At 46.8% G+C, this 20,193-nt stretch overlaps 1 protein-coding gene across 2 annotated transcripts in view; it reads left to right on the forward strand.

Annotated features, from left to right (window-relative positions):
* ATP8B2 (ATPase phospholipid transporting 8B2) overlaps positions 1-20,193 on the forward strand; it is a 470,208-nt gene that overhangs the window by 359,816 nt on the left and 90,199 nt on the right. For both annotated transcript variants that reach the window (XM_086947594.1, XM_086947593.1), the window contains 3 exons: positions 2,031-2,178; positions 10,799-10,982; positions 11,962-12,185. In XM_086947594.1, coding sequence (XP_086803720.1) covers positions 2,031-2,178; positions 10,799-10,982; positions 11,962-12,185 — 556 coding nt within the window. The remainder of the gene's footprint in view (positions 1-2,030; positions 2,179-10,798; positions 10,983-11,961; positions 12,186-20,193) is intronic.

The following is a 20,193-nucleotide window of genomic DNA, read 5'->3' on the forward strand; positions in this document are numbered from 1 at the left end:
ACTGCCTGCTCTTCCTCCCCTATTCTGCAAGGGCCCTTGGGTTGGTCTTCGGTGCTCGCCTCCCGGTGGGGGGCTGTGTCTCCTGTGAGTGCCTTCTTTGTTCTTGACGGGTGGCTCCGTCTGGGGGCGGTTCATTCCTCCTTTGGTTCTTTGGAGGATGGGGTTCCGGTGCTCTGGTGCTCTGCTGCTCTTGCTACTCCAGGTTTGGGGGGGTTGCTTTTTATCCCTTCCTTCCATTGCTATCCTCTGATTGTCCATGTCTTGCCCTTGTCCCTTGTGGGTGGTTGCCCTCTATGTTGGGGTGACTTGGAGGTTTGTTATCCCTGTCGGTCTTGGGACTGGTCCCCTTCCTTGCTCAGGATGGGGGTGGTAGGTTTACTACCTGTGCCATGACTTTTACGCATGTTCCTTGCCTCCAGGGCACGGGTGGGAGGCTGCCTATGTGCTGGCAGGGTGGCTGCGCATGGCTCTGCTTGTTCTTTTTTCTTTCCATGCCTTTGGGTTCTGTGGTGTTGACACTACTCTGGGTGGTGTTGTTAGTCACCGTTTCTTTCCAATGTTTCTGCTCTTCGCATACTGTTCCCATGCTTCCACGGTTTTTTATCTGGTGGTTCCGTGTTGTGGGGTAGAAAAGTTCTCCGAAGAAAACTGAAGTAGGTGCGCTGGGTCTTTTGTGACCTCGCTGACGTAACGTACGCGGACGACGCCTGGGCGGAGTCGCATGATGTCACCCTGCCCCCGGCGTGAGGGATGCAGTGGCAGAAAAGTTTCGGGATCCAGTCTCACGCCTGGGGGTAATTCTACGTGAAGGAATCTGCGGCTAGAATCGTCACTACCAGATACATCGTTACCGAAGGTAAGTAACTCGTACTTTCTGCTGCGACGCATGTTAACTCCAAGTAGTTTTACTGCATCAATTGTGAGTCAGATTTTCTGCAGGATCTCTAGGATAGATAGTTCCAGGCCTCACAGTGTAGGTCTTACCGCAAGTACTCAAGCTGATCATATGAACGGGCCTGCAAAGTGTTTTCTTCTAGAACACATTGTGTATTTTGGGTTTTATTTTTTTACGAAGCACTCTTGAGTGTGTGTGGCCTGCAGGTGATCTGGTGGTGGGTTTACTGCAAGGACTTAGTGTTGCAGCATTTCATGCTCTTGGAAAGGATTTACTTCATTAACTTTTGGAGTGTGTATTCTTCAGCATGTGTGGAAGGCTCTGCTGTAGAGGCACTTAGGTTACATTATTACTTGGGGTGGATTTACTTGATGGACCCTTGTGGACGATTTTCAGCTTTTTCTGCATGGACTTTGGTGGATGTTCTGTACAAACACTTGATTTTCTTCTAGAATTCCAAGGTTCTTGTATTACAGGTAGTCATTGTGGATTTCTAATGTTAAATAGTGGAACTTAGGATGGGTGTTCAGCAGACACAGGTTGAATCTACAGCTGTTTAGAACCAAAGATCTTGAGGTACTTGAAAGTTTCTGCAAGAATGTTGAGCAACCTTGTTCAGAAGATGCTTTGTCTGGGTCAAGGAACTGTAAAGAGCTAGGAATGTGAGGTGTTGGGACAAGTGATTTGTAAAATAAGCAATTGTGTAGATTCTGGCTTGTATGATGGGAGTGCTGTCACAGCTTCTTGGGTCCAAGGTAATTTTAGACATTATAGGGTTTATGTTAGCAGATGAGACCGCAGACGCAGAGTATGGAGCGTCTCTTGTGGCTTCCAAATAGAGGAAGATTTAGCATTGCTATGATGTATTTGCATGTTTCTTTGGTGTGAGGAGTTAAAGTTCATCTTTGTTTTGAAAGCATTAGAAAATGTGATTGTGAACAAGACTTCCAGTTGAAGGTGCTGATTTTGATTATAAGCTGCTGGCTGTTTTGGTCTGTCGCACACTTTACGGTATAAATCACACTATACTAATATATAGAAATAAGTGTTCAGAAAGAAAGGATGTTCCTTGGAGCTAAAAAAATATGAAATATACATTTCGGATTAAATAACACCCTTTCTGTGTTTTCTCCAGGAAAGCACGAGAGAAAATGTTGGATGCTTGTGGTGCAGTCGGCAATGGATTTTCATACCAGGAGAAGTTAGCTTCCTCTACCAAGGTCACTTCTGTCCTCGAAGCACTAGCTGGAGAGTATGCCCTCATCATCAATGGCCACAGCCTGGTGAGTACTATTCAGCTTCTACACATTTCTGAAGTATACAAGGTTGACTGCAATGATCAATCTCTCTCACCTCTACTTGTCAACTTGGGATTCGGAGCATTTGATGGTTGTGGGTGAGTATGTAAGCATGACGTTTCCAGTTCTTGAATATTATGAGTTCACTATGGGGGTACCAAGGGCTGATTCACTATTTACATTACCATGTTGTACACATCTGTGGGACCTTTTCAGTAGTAGGGAAATGAGAGATGTTCGGGCTGACATTGAGTCATTCAAGGCCATTTACCCATTGTATGGAGTTTAACCTCACCATTGAACCCAGAACTGAGCACCAAGTACACCAGTTTAGCACTAGACCTTGAGGGTAGCGAAGTGGAGCAGCCCAAGTTCCCCACTGCCTGAGATGGTGTGGGGGATAGAGATTCAAAACTCTATAAACAGTCAGTATCCGTTAATAATACGGTGTCCAATCATTGCTTGTGCTTATGAGATAGAAGTATTTTACTCAAATTACACATGACAATGTACTCTACATAGTGTTGCACGAACAACAAATTGTGCCCATTGGTACTAATACCCTTAGTTTCTGTTGAAGAGGCGGCGTATGTTGCTCCCAACGGACAGAGTCTTAGGGTACTCTGTACAACTTCACTACCTCATACCCTGTGGGAGTAACTTCAGAAAACACTAGGTCAGGAGAAGCTACCTATATTTAGGTGACCCTCTGTCTCCTCTCTTCTGTACCCAGAAGTCTGACGCATTACAAAGTGTCACTGCCATGTCCTGCAAACCTGCACTTCACACCTGTTGTCTGGGTTCTTTCCAACCCTCCATCTTAGGTACCAATTGGATATTGCAAATTCAAAATGGATCCAAATGACTATGGCCACATACCATATGTACAGTACATATACGCATCCTCTGTACACTAAGGTGCATAATGGATTAGCAAAGAACCTAGTTGCAGAGAATAGCAAACCAATTTTACAAAAATGGTAAGAGATGCCTGTAGGCCACTCTCCTGGGCACTGACAGTAAAAATGTTGTACCTTCCCAATATAAACAGTATCCCAGCTACCACTACCAATCCTCTGTAGACCGGCAAGCTGGCGAAAGTCATGCTCTGTAAAAGAAGGGTGCACATGCTGTACCCTGCCAGACCGCAGTGGCCCTTTCTATAATCCTTTATGTAAAAGCAGCATATGACTTGTGTACTTAGATTGACCTAGTACTAGAGTACTGTAGGAAGAGGACTCTTTATATAGTGGACCAAAACGAGGTATACTGTGTACAGTCCAGGTAACCCGTATTAGTTTAGAGAGGTAAAAATGATAACACTAAATGCAGCAGTGCTTTTCGTATGGCGAAAAAAAGGCATATGTGCATACAGTTATTTGCGATCGGTTTCTAGGGTTCTGCTTCGGGACTTCGGGTTGTTGGGGCCAAGGTCCAAAGTACCGCCAGCAGTTTCTTTTTACCTGCCCTAGGGCGTTCGGTTGCAGAGGTTCTAGTCAGGTTGGTAACTGGGCGCAATACGCCAGTGGAAAGAAGTGGGGCCACCTAGACACAGGCTGCAGAGGTGGACTGAATGGCAAGTCTGGGAGCTTGCAATAGGGGGCTTGTAGGAAAGTAGGATCTGCTTCTTATGGTTACCCCCACTTTTTACTTGATGTTACAATGTTTTGACTAGTCTGACTGGGATCCTGCTAATCAGGACCCCAGTCTATCTCCTTTCTCCTTAAAATGTTATACATGTACTTAGGTACACTCCAGATTGGATACTGGGTTACCCTTGTCAGTCCCTAGTAAATGATACACATGTACCCAGGGCAAAGGTACCCCAGAGGCCTTCCGTGGGCTGAAGCATGTGTTATGCCACCCATGAGAGGTCATGCAAAATGAAACTACAGGCCTGCCATTGCAGCCTGTGTAAGATGGTGTATGCGCCGCTTACTTTAGTTATAGGTTTACTATATCTATAGGTCACAACACTTAAAACCTTTCAGTCACCCCTCTAGCAGGCCTAGACAATCCTGAAGGCAGGGTGCTTGGTTTTACATGAGTGGGTGCCCCTGCATGGGCAGAACCCCTCTGCAGCCTTCGGAGACCATTCTCTTGGGTTGTCGGTGACGCAGCCAGACATAGGTAGAGGTGCATTATATGCTCAGGTAAAATGCTGTCTCGAAAACGGCTGCAACAAAACATGTCATGTTTGGTATCAAACACCTTGGAATAATACTTCCACACCGGTAACCGGTGTGGGAGGTATGATTCCACCCTTCTGAAGCATACTACATGGGGTCACTGCTCTTCCCTTCCCACTGTCCTGACCCTCCCCTGGGAGGGTCCCCTGAATCTGTCCAACACTCTCCCATGGGTACAAAAGGGTTTACCTTACTGTAGGACCCTAGATTCGACGTGGACAAGATTCTGAACAAGAAACCATTGATCTTCGACCATCTAGACACTCTGGACTTCGCTGGACTTCAACTGGGCCCGACTTAGTCTCCCTCTCCGTCCAAAGCATCGTCTGTGCCTGTGCACCATACAGGCTCCATGCAAGACCTGTGAAGCATCAAGGACAACAGAAGTTATCTCCCTTGGGGTGAAGGAGTCACTCCCCTGCAGTTGCAGGCACCATAACACTACCAACCGGTCTGCTGATCCTGAGCTCCTGCTGACTTAGAAGGCTCCAGCAACACAGGAAGTGGGTTCTTACGTTCCTTGAGGTCTAGCTGCCCTTTCACCAAGTCTGAGGCCAGTATCCCTCATGGGGACCGTATAACCCAAACCCATGTGCACTGCGTACTTTTGCAATTGCATAGGCTTATTGGTGTTCCCCAACTAAGTGCATTGGGCAATCGATAGCCCCAACCTCTGCGCATATTTCGTACAAATGACTTTGGCCTCCTTGCACTCTGAGCCCTGAAAGCTGTTACTTTGTGAAACTGCTAGAGGTCCCCTTGCAACCCCTGTGCCTCCGACCTTTGGGTCAATTTGAGGGACAACACTGCTTTCCTTGGGCCCCCCTGGTTGCTCCAGGCCTCCCCTGACTCCCCTTGCTGTGGTCAGTCTTCTGGTTCTTGCTGGGCCAGACCGAAACCATTCTTGACCTTTTTCATGGTTGCCTTTGCCAAGGCTTGTTGGTGCTCCCATCAGACACCTACCCTTCAGCACTTCACATCCTTTGTGGGACAGCTTGTATCCGGCTCCTGGTTGTCCTCGTCGTCTCCTGGTTCCTACAACTGTGGAGTCCAGGTCTCCTATGCACTTGAAGCACCCAACATCAGTGGGCATTCGTCTACCGAGCCCCTGGTCACTCCTGAGTGTCCCAGCCTCTGTCCCCTCTGCTTTCAGGTTCCTTCCATCAATGATCCACCTAACACTTTTCTACTTTCCAGCAGTGGCGTTTCTTTGAAGACTTCCATTGAGATCGACAACGGTTTCAGATGCCACTTCAGCCCTATGCACCCGGCTTCCCTGGGATAGGTAACTCTGGTACTTGGGTATCCACGGGTTGGGTGGATCTCCAACCTTCTAGGTTCCAAAGGAATTCTTCGTAATCCACTAGGAACGGTCCTTAAACACCAAAACTGCAACCGCGATTCTCCCATTGAATTGTACATAGCGCGCAGTCGTGTTCTCACACTGCACCCGTCCTCTGTGGGGTCCCTCCTTATTCACCTTGGGGGGTTCCTTGGGGTCCCAGCGCTTCTACAACCTCTAGACACTGCCTTAACTCGAGTCGTGTTTCTTATACCACTATTTTAGTATATGGTTTGGTCTCCCCCTGAAGCCCACTGTATATTAGTGCTACTTACGTTTGTTTCTGTGCTACAGTATTGTGTCCTTTGTGTTTATCTGCGTGTAGCAGATACTGTGAGGTATTTAATGTGTGTTATAATAATAAGTTCCTATTTTTATAACTACTGTGTGGTTCTCCTTTCATTTAACCAATACAATAATGTTTCTGGTTAAAACAAGCTGCTTAACATTCCTTGAAGGCTAAGCCTGAAGGCTGCTCTCCACAGCTACCACTTGCATAGCTTTTTAAGGTTATCTTTGACCTCTTAAATCACCATAAGGGTTGTTTGTACTGGTGCAAGGTGCCCACTTTAATTAGTGGACATCATATATCAGGCCAACTTCTCGCAGGGCTCTAGTCACAAGGGTCTTGGGTGGTCACAAGCTGGTTTGTCGGTACACGGGCTGGGGCGTCCAGGTGCGGAATGGAAAGGTCAGCTGGGCTCTGTGCATCCTAGGGCCTTGCAGGTTTCGGTCACCGCCAGTTGAAGGTTTCGGTCTTCGCCAGTTGAGGGTGCAAAATCAGGATAGCCGGACCACTCTCGAAGTGGGTCTCTGCAGTACTAATGTTCTGAGATGGCTGTTCGGTCTCAGTGCAGTGGAAATCCAGATTAGAGTCACAGGCTAGCAATCTGGTACCCAGCATATTGACCCTTTGTGGTTCCGGTTGGTCCTGCTATCCTCTTAGTTGGCAGGGGGGGGAATAGATCGGACCTTCAACAGGGACTGCAGAAGAATAGCTCCTCGTCCCCAAGGGAGATTGCTGGTAATTTGCAAAGTCATACATAAAGCAAAATGGTGCCTGGGACACTATTAACAGAATCTATGGTAATTGGTGAGAGAGTTCAATTATCTACCCCTACGACAAATAAATTGTCTGGAAAAACTATTTTTGTATTAGTATAAATAAAATTTCCCATCTCCACAGAGAGAGCACACAATATTCGTTTTCTTATTGATTTTTCACTGTAATTGAAAAGGAATTAGAATTAAATTGGGGCTTGTATGATTTGTAGGCAATCTGGTACCCAGCATATTGACCCTGTGTGGTTCCGGTTGGTCCTGCTATCCTCTTAGTTGGCGGGGGGGGGGGGGGGGGGGGGGGATCGGACCTTCAACAGGGACTGCAGGAGAATAGCTCCTCGTCCCCAAGGGAGATTGCTGGTAATTTGCAAAGGGCTAGCAGTCTCCTGGGGTTCTTGGAAGCTGGTTAGCTGCAGTCTCTGGTCACGGTTGTGGAGACTGGTTCAGACAGGCAGGTTTTGGCACCAAAACTACACAGCAGTATTCAGTTCTTGCTTTTTTTGCAGCTCTTCTTTGTCCTCTTCTTCTTGATCAGTCAAATCCGAGTTCCTATTAGGGGTGCCACCTAAATGCTCATTTAGGGGTGTTAAGGGGAGTGCCAATGGGCTTCTTACATTTAGGGTGTCTGCACCCTCTTTATGATAACTTCCTTGTGTGAATTGGGCATAAGACTGACCCAGAGAGCCTAATTCCACCAAAACGAACATATTGGAATTGTAAAAGTTGTGGTCACATCATGTAGCCCACCTTAGGGGTGGTACTAACCTGAGAGAGGAACACGCCTCCTGACTAGCTAATTGTCCTTTTGCCAAATGGGTCTGGGTGGCATTTCCCCTGTCTGGGGAAACCTTGGATCGCATATTAAAGGTGGCAGAGGCCTTTGAAGCCTCCTGCCTTGATATTCTGATCACTTAGCCATACTGTTGAGAGGAGATGAAAACACCTCCGCCAGAGCATGCATTGTTTCTGCCCTCAGAGAATACGGGCTCTCACCTGCAGGGGGTCAGAAACCTGGCTGTGGTGGCATGCAGGTCTACACCAATCAGCCAGCACACTAGTAGGTTGTAGGTTTTCAGGGGACACCTCTAAGGTGCCCTCTGGGTGCATGCATTAATAAATCCATCACTGGAATCCGTGTTGGTTTATTAATAGAGCTGTTTGATACCAGACATCTCTAGTTTCAGTGAAGCCATCATGTAGCTAGAGAACTTTTAAATACCAGTGTCCAGCACATATTCTCAAAATGGCTTCCCTGTTCATTTGTAATATGTAAGAAACAACTAAGACATCACAGGGGCACATCTGCTCAAGCAGATATGTCCACACATGTAGTATAGTGCACCCTGCCGTAGGGCTGTAAGGCCTGCTGTAAGGGCGGCTTACCTTTATTGCATGCAGTGTCTGCAGGCATGGCACACAGGATTTGTGCCATGTTGTGTCTTCACTTTTCCCTGCCCCTTGGCACGCAGCCTGCAATGGCAGTTTGCATTTTAGGCTAAGGGGTCACTTAGGACGGGAAAATACATGGTTCTGCCTTAGGGATCAACTTTAGCCTCTTTGCCCTTGGTACCAGGCGTACCCTTTACTAGGGACTTGTAGGGGATGCTATAGGTATTGCAAATTGGCGGAACAATTGTACAGTTTTAGGGAAGTAGAACAGGCACTTGGGACCTGTATAGAGGAACCCAGTGCACTTCTGTCAAAATTGCATCCGATGCCAGGCAAATGGTGGGTGAGACCATGTCAAAAATGGCATTTTCCTAGAAGTACTACAATAGAACAAATTCAGACCGTAGGGAAAATGCAAATGATGTAGACAAGAAGCTGAAGTTAATGGATTCAGTAATGGCAATTAGTTTGGGTAGATGGGGTTTATTCGAGATGCATTATGCCTAAAAGTGTTAGTGTCCAAACATCTGATTGAATTGTTTTTGGCCAATTTTCTAAACAGTTGAGTGTTTGCTAGAGTGTGTTAGGATCAGATTCAGTGTTTTCCATAGCTGAGTGGTGGTCCTTTAAGGATGTATTTGAACATTCTTTATTTTTCTTGGCAGACGTGACGTTCTTGGTCTGATTTCAGATTTTCAATACATACAAAGTGGGAAACTGTTTTTCATATCATTTTGGAAACTTTACTACCCTATGCCTTGTGGCTAATGCACTGAACCATGACAGAGATGCCATGCTCTTCGATAATCCAACATAGGGGTTTGAGAGCCTGTTTGATTTCGTGTTTTTTTTGTATATTTTGGAACATCTGACTACTTGATTTTCTGCTTGTTGCTATGTGTCAAGTATGTTTCTGGTCGTTCCTTTGTACAGCACAAACTAGATGTACAGGCTTACCATGGCTAGTCCTATTCTCTGTCGTATCCGATAGTTTTATTGGAATTGATACAATATATTACCTAGATTTTTGACTAATGGTATATACTTGACAATTGTTTGCCTGATAAATGAAGGGCGTGGATCTCAGTCAGATGTGCTGAGTTTTCCTAATTGTATGTTTTCTTGATGGTATGTCCACCCTTTCTTCTTTCCTCATTTTGGAAGTGTTGAAGCCTCTGCTCCTTCTCTTCTTACTGTGAAAGTAGTTAGTTGGATCCAGTCCTGCCCTTTTCAGGGCGGCCGCACCACATAAAGAAGCATAGTTTGGTGGAATCCTTTAATGAATAGCTAGCTGTGTCATGGTGGCTTTCGGCTGATACAAACCTAAATTCTTATTTACGGACTATAGCTTTCAGTTGGATTCCTCTCTTCCCTCCTCACAGTGGATGTGATCTGGCTTCAACCCTCATGTGTTCACAGTTTCCCTTGCAGAATCTCCTATTAGTTGGGGAAGATGTTCATTTGACATATCTAATGGTGAGGGCACTCCATGGTAGATCTTCTCATACCACAGTGGGGGCAGGTGATGGTGAATCTTCTCTTGGTGGCTCTCCTGATGAGGGGACCATTTTTTTCACTTCACTATTTTTAATACCGTCAATCTAACCTCGCATGGTACCTCATCAAATTTTCAACATTGCCCAGTTGCTCTATAATTAATAGTTTTTTCATAGATAGTTAAAACTGGCCAATTTTTAAACCGCTTTCTTCATTCACTTGCACCCAAAAAGAAAAAAAAAACCACTCCACTGTAATCAGGTGTCGCAGCACACCCGGATGGCATTTGGCTATCCGGGTGGGACTCTGATGATGAAGCATGTCACCAACTATGTTGGTGAGTTAGGGGTCTTCTAACGAAGGACTAATCTGTCCTTGTTGTGCACCTCCTTCGAGACCACAGAGGCATTTACGTGCCTCCAGAGTATACTCCTCCTATTGCTTGGCGGGCTCTCCTGATGATCCATTGTGGCCCTTCTCTTATTCTGCCCATTGTCAGATGATTCTGGTATCAATGGGAGTACTCCTTGGTGAATCCCTTTCGTGGCAGAAGCACTTTCTAGTTGATGTCCCTCGGGTGGGACCACTGCAATATGGATTTGCCCACTGCAGGAAGACACCAGGTTGAATCTCCTCATGGTTAGTGTTATGACTGGCATCTACAAATGGTGGAGTGCTCCTTATTGATTGAATCATTGTGAATCTTCTCCTGGTTAGAGAGCTGTATCATGGAGTTCCAATAGAGGAATCATCGCAGTACAGAACTCTCTTAGTAGGAATACTATGCTGTGATTCTCTCAGGGTTCCAGGCACATCGTTGTGGAATTCTGTCTGCTCAATCCAGCAATGGCCCACCTCCAGTTCTCATGCTGTATTGATGAAGTTCTCTTAAGTGGTGTATGCTCTCTGCGAATGCCTTTTAAAAGTACCCTCCATGATGGTCTTTTGCCTAGGCCAGACTGAGTTTCCTCCTATATGTCCTTGTTTTGCATGTGCTGTTTTAGTCCCTTTGTTTTTGTCTTTCATGTTGGAAAGCATGTCGAAATGGATTGATGTCCTTTTATGTTTACTCTGAGTACCCTGGTTTGTGCCTCAGTGTTTTTATGCCATTTCTTCATATTCTCAGGCTCATGCCTTGGAGGCAGACATGGAGCATGAGTTCCTAGAGACAGCCTGTGCCTGCAAAGCTGTAATCTGCTGCCGGGTGACTCCCCTCCAGAAGGCCCAGGTTGTGGAGCTAGTGAAGAAGCATAAGAAGGCCGTCACTTTGGCAATTGGCGATGGTGCAAATGATGTCAGTATGATCAAAAGTAAGAATCGGGTAAAATATTATGAATGCAGACAGATACTCTGTTGCAGAGTTACATTGCAGTCCACTCACATTGTGCTATCCTGCTCACAGTCCAATACCTTCAAAAGAAGAAATTCCACATACATCCCAAGAATTGACACCCAGTTAATACATAAAATACTTAAATGTAGCCAGTATCACAGAAGTCCTGCAGCCTGGTTGTCATCAGTACGCAAAGTTTAGATACATGTTATACTGGCACATACATCTGCCTCAGTCCCACAGGCCTGCCACTTTTGCATACGTTCGAGATGAAGTATGTGGGCAAGCTGAAGTGCAGAGTTTGTTTCATAGGTAATGCTGTGCCTTGACATTAGCTGGTGGTAAAACTAGATTTGCTCTAGGACCCAAACTGAGAAGTCTGCAGATTCACACTTTAGAGTACAGGAAATTCCGCCCTAAAGAAGTATTGTCAAAGCCAACACTTCTGACTTGCCTGTAATACCATTAATAGACACAGGCTGGTGTTATTGCTCTGTGCATACAAATAGTGAAGGCGAAAAGGACTGTGGCAGCTTCACCCTTTACATAACTCCTCCTTCCACGAAATGTTCTGGGCTTTGTTAACATTCATCAGATCAGCACGGGAAATAGAAAGCTTAAGTTGTTTGTAGCTAGATGCTAAAATGTGGCAGCACACACTTTCTCCAGTACTACAGCAGCAATTTAGAACTCGTTTCCAGTCAGACTGAGACCATGAAACTCCTTAATTACTTTTCAGAAAAGACTAAAAACATTCCTCTGCTGCCTACTTGCTTCTAATAATGTGTTTGAATCCTACTCGATGCTTAGTTTTTAAGCTCTTAAGTATTTCATTCAAAATGGCTTCAGCTGGAGTTCTGACTTGTAAATTCAATATTTGCTACAAATATTTCACCTAATATGCGGTTGTGCTTTCATCAATTTACTAATTCTTTTCTGTTCTTTTCTGTTCTCAGCGGCACACATTGGGGTGGGGATCAGCGGTCAGGAGGGAATACAGGCTGTGCTTGCTTCCGATTACTCCTTCTCACAGTTCAAGTTCCTGCAAAGATTGCTCTTGGTGCATGGTAGATGGTCCTACCTCCGTATGTGCAAGTTCCTCTGCTACTTCTTCTATAAAAACTTTGCCTTCACCATGGTCCACTTCTGGTTTGGCTTCTTTTGTGGATTCTCAGCCCAGGTTTGTAGTTATTTCCACGAAAATAGAACTGTCTTCTGTATCTACATGCTGTGTTTCTAACATCTCTACCAAGCGTTAGCTAATACCTTACTAGGTAGTATTCACACTTTCCACTGTGCATCTGTCTCTCTCCATCTAATATTTTTTCTACCAAACTTTCCCTACATGCCATCGCTTTTCTCATGTATTTTATTGGTCTTGTCTTGCCTTAAAAATTAACTCTTATTTCTGGTTGATAGATCTGCTTTTAGCTCTTGTCACAAAATAACTAAACTGGTTGGGAATCCCATTACTAAGTTTAAGTTCAATAGAGTGTGTTTCTTGGGTACTCATGTAATCATCTCCCACTTAACTTTCTTAAAGGTAGCTGTTTGGTCACTGAATAAGTGCACATTGAAAATCTAAAGTGCTGTAGTTCTGTAAAAGGCCCTCGCCTCACGCTATCTTTCCAACTGTGCCTGATGAAAATAAAGGGAGTGCAAAATGGATTCCTGTATAGTTATTTGTCACAGCACGTAAAACAATGTTTCTTAGATAAATGTTGAACATGCTTACATGTCTCGAGAGTGCTTTCCTACATTGCGTTCAACACATGGTATCATCTGCACCATGATGAACATCAGAAAGTACTATGACCTACAAATTCCTGAATGGCGTAATCTAGCTAATATCGGGAGTAATGAAAGCCTCTTCACCCTGAGCTGACCACATTTGCCCCCTCGACTTACTCACCACATAGGTGACTCAGATAGGGGAAAGAAAGCCCCTCTCGATCAAATTCCTAATCAGGCTCCCATTTCGTCTAACTTTCAACAAGCGCTAAGATAGTAGAAATATGCGTCCCTGCTGGAACCAGTGAAACATTCAGGTAGAAACCGAATAATCACACTACAGATTATGTTGTGCTGCATCATTTCAGTAGGTTTGAAATCATACAGTTGTCCTTGGCATAGGTGGTGTACACTGGGTGCTGTTCAATTGAGTTGTACAGCCAGATCTCAGTTTGATATAGAAGGAAAACCAATAATGTAATTCTTATAGAAGTGGGACAGTGCCACCTATATTTTTACTCGTCTTCAGTGTCTGATTTTGAAAATGTACTTATATTTAATTTGTTTGTGTATGAGCGTGTTTGGGTGCTTAAATAGTCTTTTACGTCAGGGTGAGCAGACTATTCTGATCAATTCATCAAGTCACAGTACACATTTCTTTTGTATTACTTATCTTCAGCAGGTTTATATACTTAAAAAAACGTCCGTTGTATAACGTGACATAAATTGGGTTCTATAATTCAAGTTTTTTCACAGACCGCATCTCACCCTCCCCTATCCTGCTGCTAGATTCTCTGTTTCTGCATTTGCTTTGAGAAATTTCAGTGTCAGTTTACTCATATGTTTCATTTCCTTATTTCACTCCAAAATAGCCTTAAAGTGGCTTTCCTGTTTACATTTCAAAGCCTCACTACACATAGTTCTTTTGAAATATAAACCTGTTTTCTCGCCCCATTCAATTGTGTAATTCTTTTGGGGTTCTTTTAGGGAGGGGGGGGCGTATTTTAAAGGGAACAATCACTTTGCCATCACACAGCTGCATGTGATTGAGTTTTGTGGTTGAAATTAGTGAAAATCAATTCAGGAAAAAGAACACTGAAATAAGGAGCAACAAATTATACCCCAATCTTGAAAACATTTCATTTTTAGCTTGGCATTGTGAAAAGGTTTTCTCTGGTTTCACTAATGCGCAGAAAACGTCATCACAGTCCCTTGCAGTGCAGAATTGCTCCACAGACCGGTCAAATAAAATAAATCTGTTTTGCGCTAGCATGCAAAACATCTACAGCTCAGCAGAAACAGTGTAAGATCTTCTACGTATAAGACTTGAACATCAAATGCAGCAATAAAATCAAACCGCACAGAGACACTCTCTCCCCGCCCCTCTCTCTTTCCCCTTCTCTCTCTCTTTCCCCACCCCTATCACTCTTCCTCTCTCTCTCTCTCTCTCTCCCTGCCTCTCTCTCCCTGTAAGAAAGTGGCTCTATATATGCTGGACCAAAGTAAGGTACAGTGTGTATAGAGTCCACAATCTCCAGAGGTATAACAGAGGTTAAAGTCAGGGCTGACCTTACTCTCCAAGGTGGTAGCTTGGTCGAGCAGTAAGGCAGTACCAGAGGACAGTGTAAAGCATTTGATGTACACACTCAGTCAGCAAAAGGTTTCACACACTCAAGAACTGAACTCCAGGCCAATTGTTTTTATATCTAAAAAATATAGTTGTTTTATTTTTAGAACCAACAGGTGTCAAAATATACTTTTCTCAGTATGAGTGACTTCAGGTAATTGCTTTGCAGAAAGGCAATAAACTTTGTAAGCACAATAGTTACAGTGGTTGCAGTAGGCAACACAATTCTAAACAAAATGTAAAATTGAACCCAACGGGTTGTTCTACATAAATGCAGCGGATTACTTTATAGATTACTTTTGTAACTCCATGACTGGATCCTAGATTCAGTCCTGGGGTCTAAGCTGAAAACAGTTTAGTTAAAACGTTTTAGTTATTGCAATGGTTTTTAAAGAATAAAAAGGCATTTTAAAAGTTCACACTTCGAAACTTTTCATTGAAAATCTAGCAATGTTATCCAATGAGAGAAAATGCAGGGTTCGAGGCATGTGGGCTGCTGAATTCATATCTGTGCATAGATCGCCGCCTAGTGTTGGGTCCGAATGATTGCACATTGTTGTCCTGGAAGAGTCTTCGAAGTATCACGAGATAGGTGGCTCCTCCCCTGGACTACAGTGCGCATGGGCATCCCCTCCATCCTCAGATTGTTTTTTTCCGCCATTGGGTTCGGATGTACTTATCTCGACTCCAGTTCCAAAAACTTGTACTCTTTCTACTCCTAAGGCCAACAGGCCTTCACAGCGTCGGTATTGTATCGTTCGGTGCCTGTCCCTTTCGAGTTCTTCAATCGACGTCGAAAGAAGAAATTTTTCACAACAACACAGGCCCAGACTACATCGACGATGGAACGGACCCCGTTTAAGCGGTGCCCCGTTTGTAATTCAAAATATTCCAACTTAGATATGCACCCAGTGTGCAATACATGTTTGTCCCCCGACCACGACGAGTCAAAATGTTTCGCCTGCTCGAAGTTCCGCTCAAAGAAAACTATTAAACTTCGACGCGCGGCGAGGCAGTCGGCCCAACAGTCGGCCCCAGCACCTGCGAACATCTTCGACGCCGGAGACGAGGAACTCTTCCAAGATGAGGAAGAAGAAGAAGAAGACGTTCCCGAAGAAATGTCGGAACCGGCGTCGGAGCAGGACTCCAATTTCGAGGTGGACGAGCAAACCGAAGAATACGTCCACGACCAAGACGTCGTCGAGGTAGGGGACGACGATGAGGCCATTGGGGCCGTCGATGACGACTCCAGTGGAGAGCCGAGCCCGCCCGCAGTTACGGGGCCTATCACTAACATTCCGCCCTCTCCGGCTCCGGTCGAGGCATCGCCGAAAGGCCTTAGCCAAGATCCTTCCACACGGTCTACAGCCCCGCGCCAAAGCCAGGCTAAGACCCTTTCAAAGGAGCCATCGGTCGATTCTATGAAATCGAAACCGAAACAGGCGGAGCCGAAACCGAAACTACTCAAGATGGTGGTCGGTTCGACGTCGACGCACGCTCCCACAAAGGCTGTCGACGATCCTTCGGCGTCGAAGATGCCCGTCGGCTCCAAGACTGGGACATCGAAGCAGGCCTCGACCAGCAAGCACGTCGCCTCGAAGGGCTCGGCGTCGGCGCCGACGACCAAAGAAGAGCAAAGACCTTCAGTCGAAACAAAGTCTCGAGCCAAACCTCTCAGGACTCAAGGCTGTGCTTGGAAAACGGGTTGAACCCACGCCCAAGGACGCCCCGAAAGTGTCGTTGACGCCCAAGGATGGGGGCGCCACGCGCCGGGAGCTCGATTCAACGCGGTCAAGCGAGCGGCCTACACAGGCGTCGAAGAAACCCGAAACAGCCACTTCAATCTCGAAACCTGCGGGCTCAGCGCAAATAAAGTTTGGGCTTCCGCCTACAGCCCGCCCAAAGCATCTCGAACGCCATGAAACCGCCGAGGCTTCCAAGACGTCGAAGGTGTCCTCCAAGTCCACACACGAACAGGATGTCTATTACGAGCCTTCTTATGACAACCAGGCAAAACTCTTTATTGACTCGGAGTCGGGCAGGCTTACCGTCCACAAGCGGAAGATCGCGCCTGAACATCCCTTGGAAGGTTACAGGATTCCCCTCAAAAAGAAGATGGTCTCATCTACCTCTCCGGTTCTTTTTGAACAAGTTCAGGACTATTCGCAACAAATAGCTCATTCTCCAGCACAGAGTGAGGAGGGCTTGAATGCAGACTGTGGCCAAATGGCCTACTCTTACCACACAGACACTGATCAGGATGACTCGCATCAATGGTCAGGGGCAGGGGATCAAGGCGATGACCCTGATGACCCCCATGCCGCTCCGGACTCCCAGTCCTACAATGGTAAACCATCTCCAACTGAGGACACCGCAGCATTTAATGCATTGATAGAGCGGGCAGCCCTTAACCATGACGTCGACATGCATGCCGAGCCAGTGGATGAGGATTTCTATTTGACACCTTCTCCACATCTGAACGCTCCACTAAGACTCTACCCATGCTTAAAGGGGTCCTCAAGCATGCAATGGACATTTTCAAGGAGCCAACCAAAGCCAGCGTTATCAAACCCCGGATCGACAAGAAATACAGGCCTGCCCCAGTGGACCCCACCTATATCAAAGGCCAGCTCCCCTTGGACTCCCTCGTGGTGGCTAATGCACGCAAAAGGGCTAACTCTCAATCCAGTGGTGACGCTCCCCCTCCGGACAAAGAGTCAAAGATCTTTGAAGCGTCTGGAAAGCGTGTGGCAGCGCAAGCCGCTAACATTTGGAGAATAGCCAATACACAGGCCCTGTTGGCTAGATACGACAGGGCGCACTACGACACACTAGAACAGTTAGTGCAGCACATGCCTGATATGTACAGAGAAGGTGCAGAAATGGTTATACAAGAGGGGAAATTGGTCTCCAATGCGTCAATCAAATGCGCACTGGACGCAGCAGACACAGCGGCAAGGGCAATTAATACTAGCGTAATGCTGCGACGCCATGCATGGCTGCGCATCTCAGGGTTTAAATCCGAAATCCAAACTACTCTTCTCAATCAGCCGGTTAACCCGGACTTCCTGTTTGGAACGGAGGTTGACACAACACTTGAGAAAATGAAAAAAGACACTGAGACGGCGAAATCCATGGGGGCTCTGCAGTCCCAGCAGTTTCGAGGCAGTTCCTTTCGTCGCTCCGGTAACAGGGGAGCAACAAGAGGACAGGCTCTACAGCATTCCCAGTACGCCAAGGGCAGCACGCAATCTACCTACACGAAAAACACCAGGGGTGGATACCGTGGGAACAGCGCCAAAGGGAGAGGACGCGGCAATAACAACGCCAGATCCTCCGCTCCCAACAAACAGTGACTTCTTGTCACGGCCCCCCGACCATCTAACACCTGTCGGGGGAAGACTCCAGCAGTTCCTGCCAATCTGGGAAGACATTACAACAGACAGGTGGGTGAGACAACTTATCCGGTACGGCTATTGTCTAGAACTGACCTCCACCTTCCCCAACATACCCCCAAGGAACCGTCCTATGTCCGCAGAGCACACGCACTTATTGCAGCAAGAAGTACTCTCCATGCTGCAAAAAGGAGCCATAGAACTCGTGCCTGTAGAAGAGCAGGGTACAGGGGTGTACTCTCTGTACTTCTTGATTCCAAAAAAGGACGGGTCCCTGCGGCCCATTCTAGACCTCAGACCCCTCAACCAATACATCCTTTCAGAGCACTTTCACATGCTAACCTTACAACAGGTCCTGCCGCTGCTCCGTCAGGGCGACTTCCTAGCCACCCTGGACCTCAAGGATGCATATTTCCACATTCCCATTCACCCAAGTCACAAAAAATATCTCAGGTTCACTATCAACAATCAGCATTACCAGTTCAAGGTTCTGCCGTTCGGGGTCACTACTGCTCCCAGGGTCTTCACCAAGTGCTTAGCGACTGTGGCAGCGCACCTTCACAGGCAAGGTGTTCACGTGTATCCCTACCTGGACGACTGGCTCGTTCAGGCCAGTTCAGCCAAGCAGTGCGGCCGCGATATGTCGCGGACCATTCACCTCCTACACAGTCTGGGGTTCTCACTCAACTACGCGAAGTCTCACCTGCAGCCAGCCTATGTGCAACAGTACCTAGGGGCGACACTAAACACTCAGTCGGCCACAGCGCAGCTGAACCCTGCCAGGGTCAACAGCATGCATCTGCTCATTCGGAGGTTCAAACCTCCGCGATCCCTCCCAGCGCAGGTGTTCATGCAACTGATCGGTATGATGGCATCCTGCATATTCATAGTCCCGCACGCGAGACTGCACATGCGTCCCCTTCAAGAATGCTTAGCCCGACAGTGGAACCAGGCTCATGGCCATCTAAAAGACCTAGTGTTGGTGACCGGTCGTGCTTACAACTCTCTGCATTGGTGGAATCCACAAAACCTTTGCAGGGGACGACCGTTCCAAGAGCATGTTCCACAGATAGTGCTAACGACGGACGCTTCTCTCCAGGGTTGGGGAGCGCATGTTCTCCATTTCACAGTGCGGGGACTCTGGACGTCACAACAGCAGAAGATGCATATCAATGTGTTGGAGCTGATGGCAATCTTCATGGCACTGAAGGCATTCAAGTTGCACCTGTGCAACAAGGTCGTATTAGTCCGGATGGACAACATGACCGCCATGTATTACATCTAGAAGCAGGGAGGCGCGCACTCCCTGCAGCTGTCTCACCTAGCCCAGAGCATGTGGAAGTGGGCCATTCAGAGGAACATCTTCCTCATGGCGGAGCATCTCCCGGGTGTCGACAACCAGATGGCGGACCTGCTCAGCAGGCACAGTCATCAGATGCACGAGTGGGAGATCCACCCGTCAGTACTCCATCCATACTTCCAGCATTGGAGTCATCCAGACATCGACCTCTTCGCCACAAGCGAGAACGCAAAATGCCCAAACTTCACCTCCAGGTTCCCACACCCTCAGTCTCAGGGCAATGCGATATGGATGAACTTGTCAGGCAGATTTGAGTACGCTTTTCCGCCAGCCCCCCTCATACCTCTGGTGGCGCGCAAACTGCGACAGCACTCCATGACGCTCATCCTGGTTGCTCCAACGTGGGCACGGCAAGCTTGGTACACCACGTTCCTGGAACTTTCAGTGGTGCCTCACCAACGGCTCCGCCTCACTCCCAGCCTCCTCACTCAGAGCCATGGCGACATTCAGCACCCAGATCCCCAACAGTTGAACCTTGCGATTTGGCTCCTGATGTCATAGAGTTTGGATACCTGAACTTGCCTCCTGAGTGTATGAACATCATCAAGGAGGCAAGACGACCCACCACCAGGGCCTGCTATGCAGCCAAATGGAAGCGGTTTGTTATTTACTGCTCCAACAATGACATTAATCCGTTGGACGCATCTACGCAAAACATCATATGTTACTTATTGCATCTGTACCAATGCAACCTGGCATACAGTTCAATCAGGATCCATTTGGCGGCCATAGCCGCTTACCTTCAAAACAGGCAGCACCTTTCCGTTTTCAGGGTGCCTGCCATTGAAGCCTTTTTGGAAGGACTTAGGAGAGTAATCCCTCCCAGACACCCTCCTTCACCAGTCTGGAACCTAAATATCGTTCTCACCAGACTCATGGGGCCACCCTTTGAGCCACTCCATTCCTGTGAAATACCGTTTCTTACCTGCAAGGTGGCCTTCCTAATAGCTATTTCATCGCTGCGGAGGGTCAGTGAGCTGCAAGCCCTCACAATTCAAGAACCCTACCTGCAAATTCATGCAAATAGTGTGGTGCTTCGCACCAACCCTAAATTCATGCCAAAGGTGGTTTTGCA

This window comes from Lissotriton vulgaris, chromosome 12, assembly GCF_964263255.1.
Source record: "Lissotriton vulgaris chromosome 12, aLisVul1.2, whole genome shotgun sequence".
Taxonomy (NCBI): Eukaryota; Metazoa; Chordata; class Amphibia; order Caudata; family Salamandridae; genus Lissotriton; species Lissotriton vulgaris.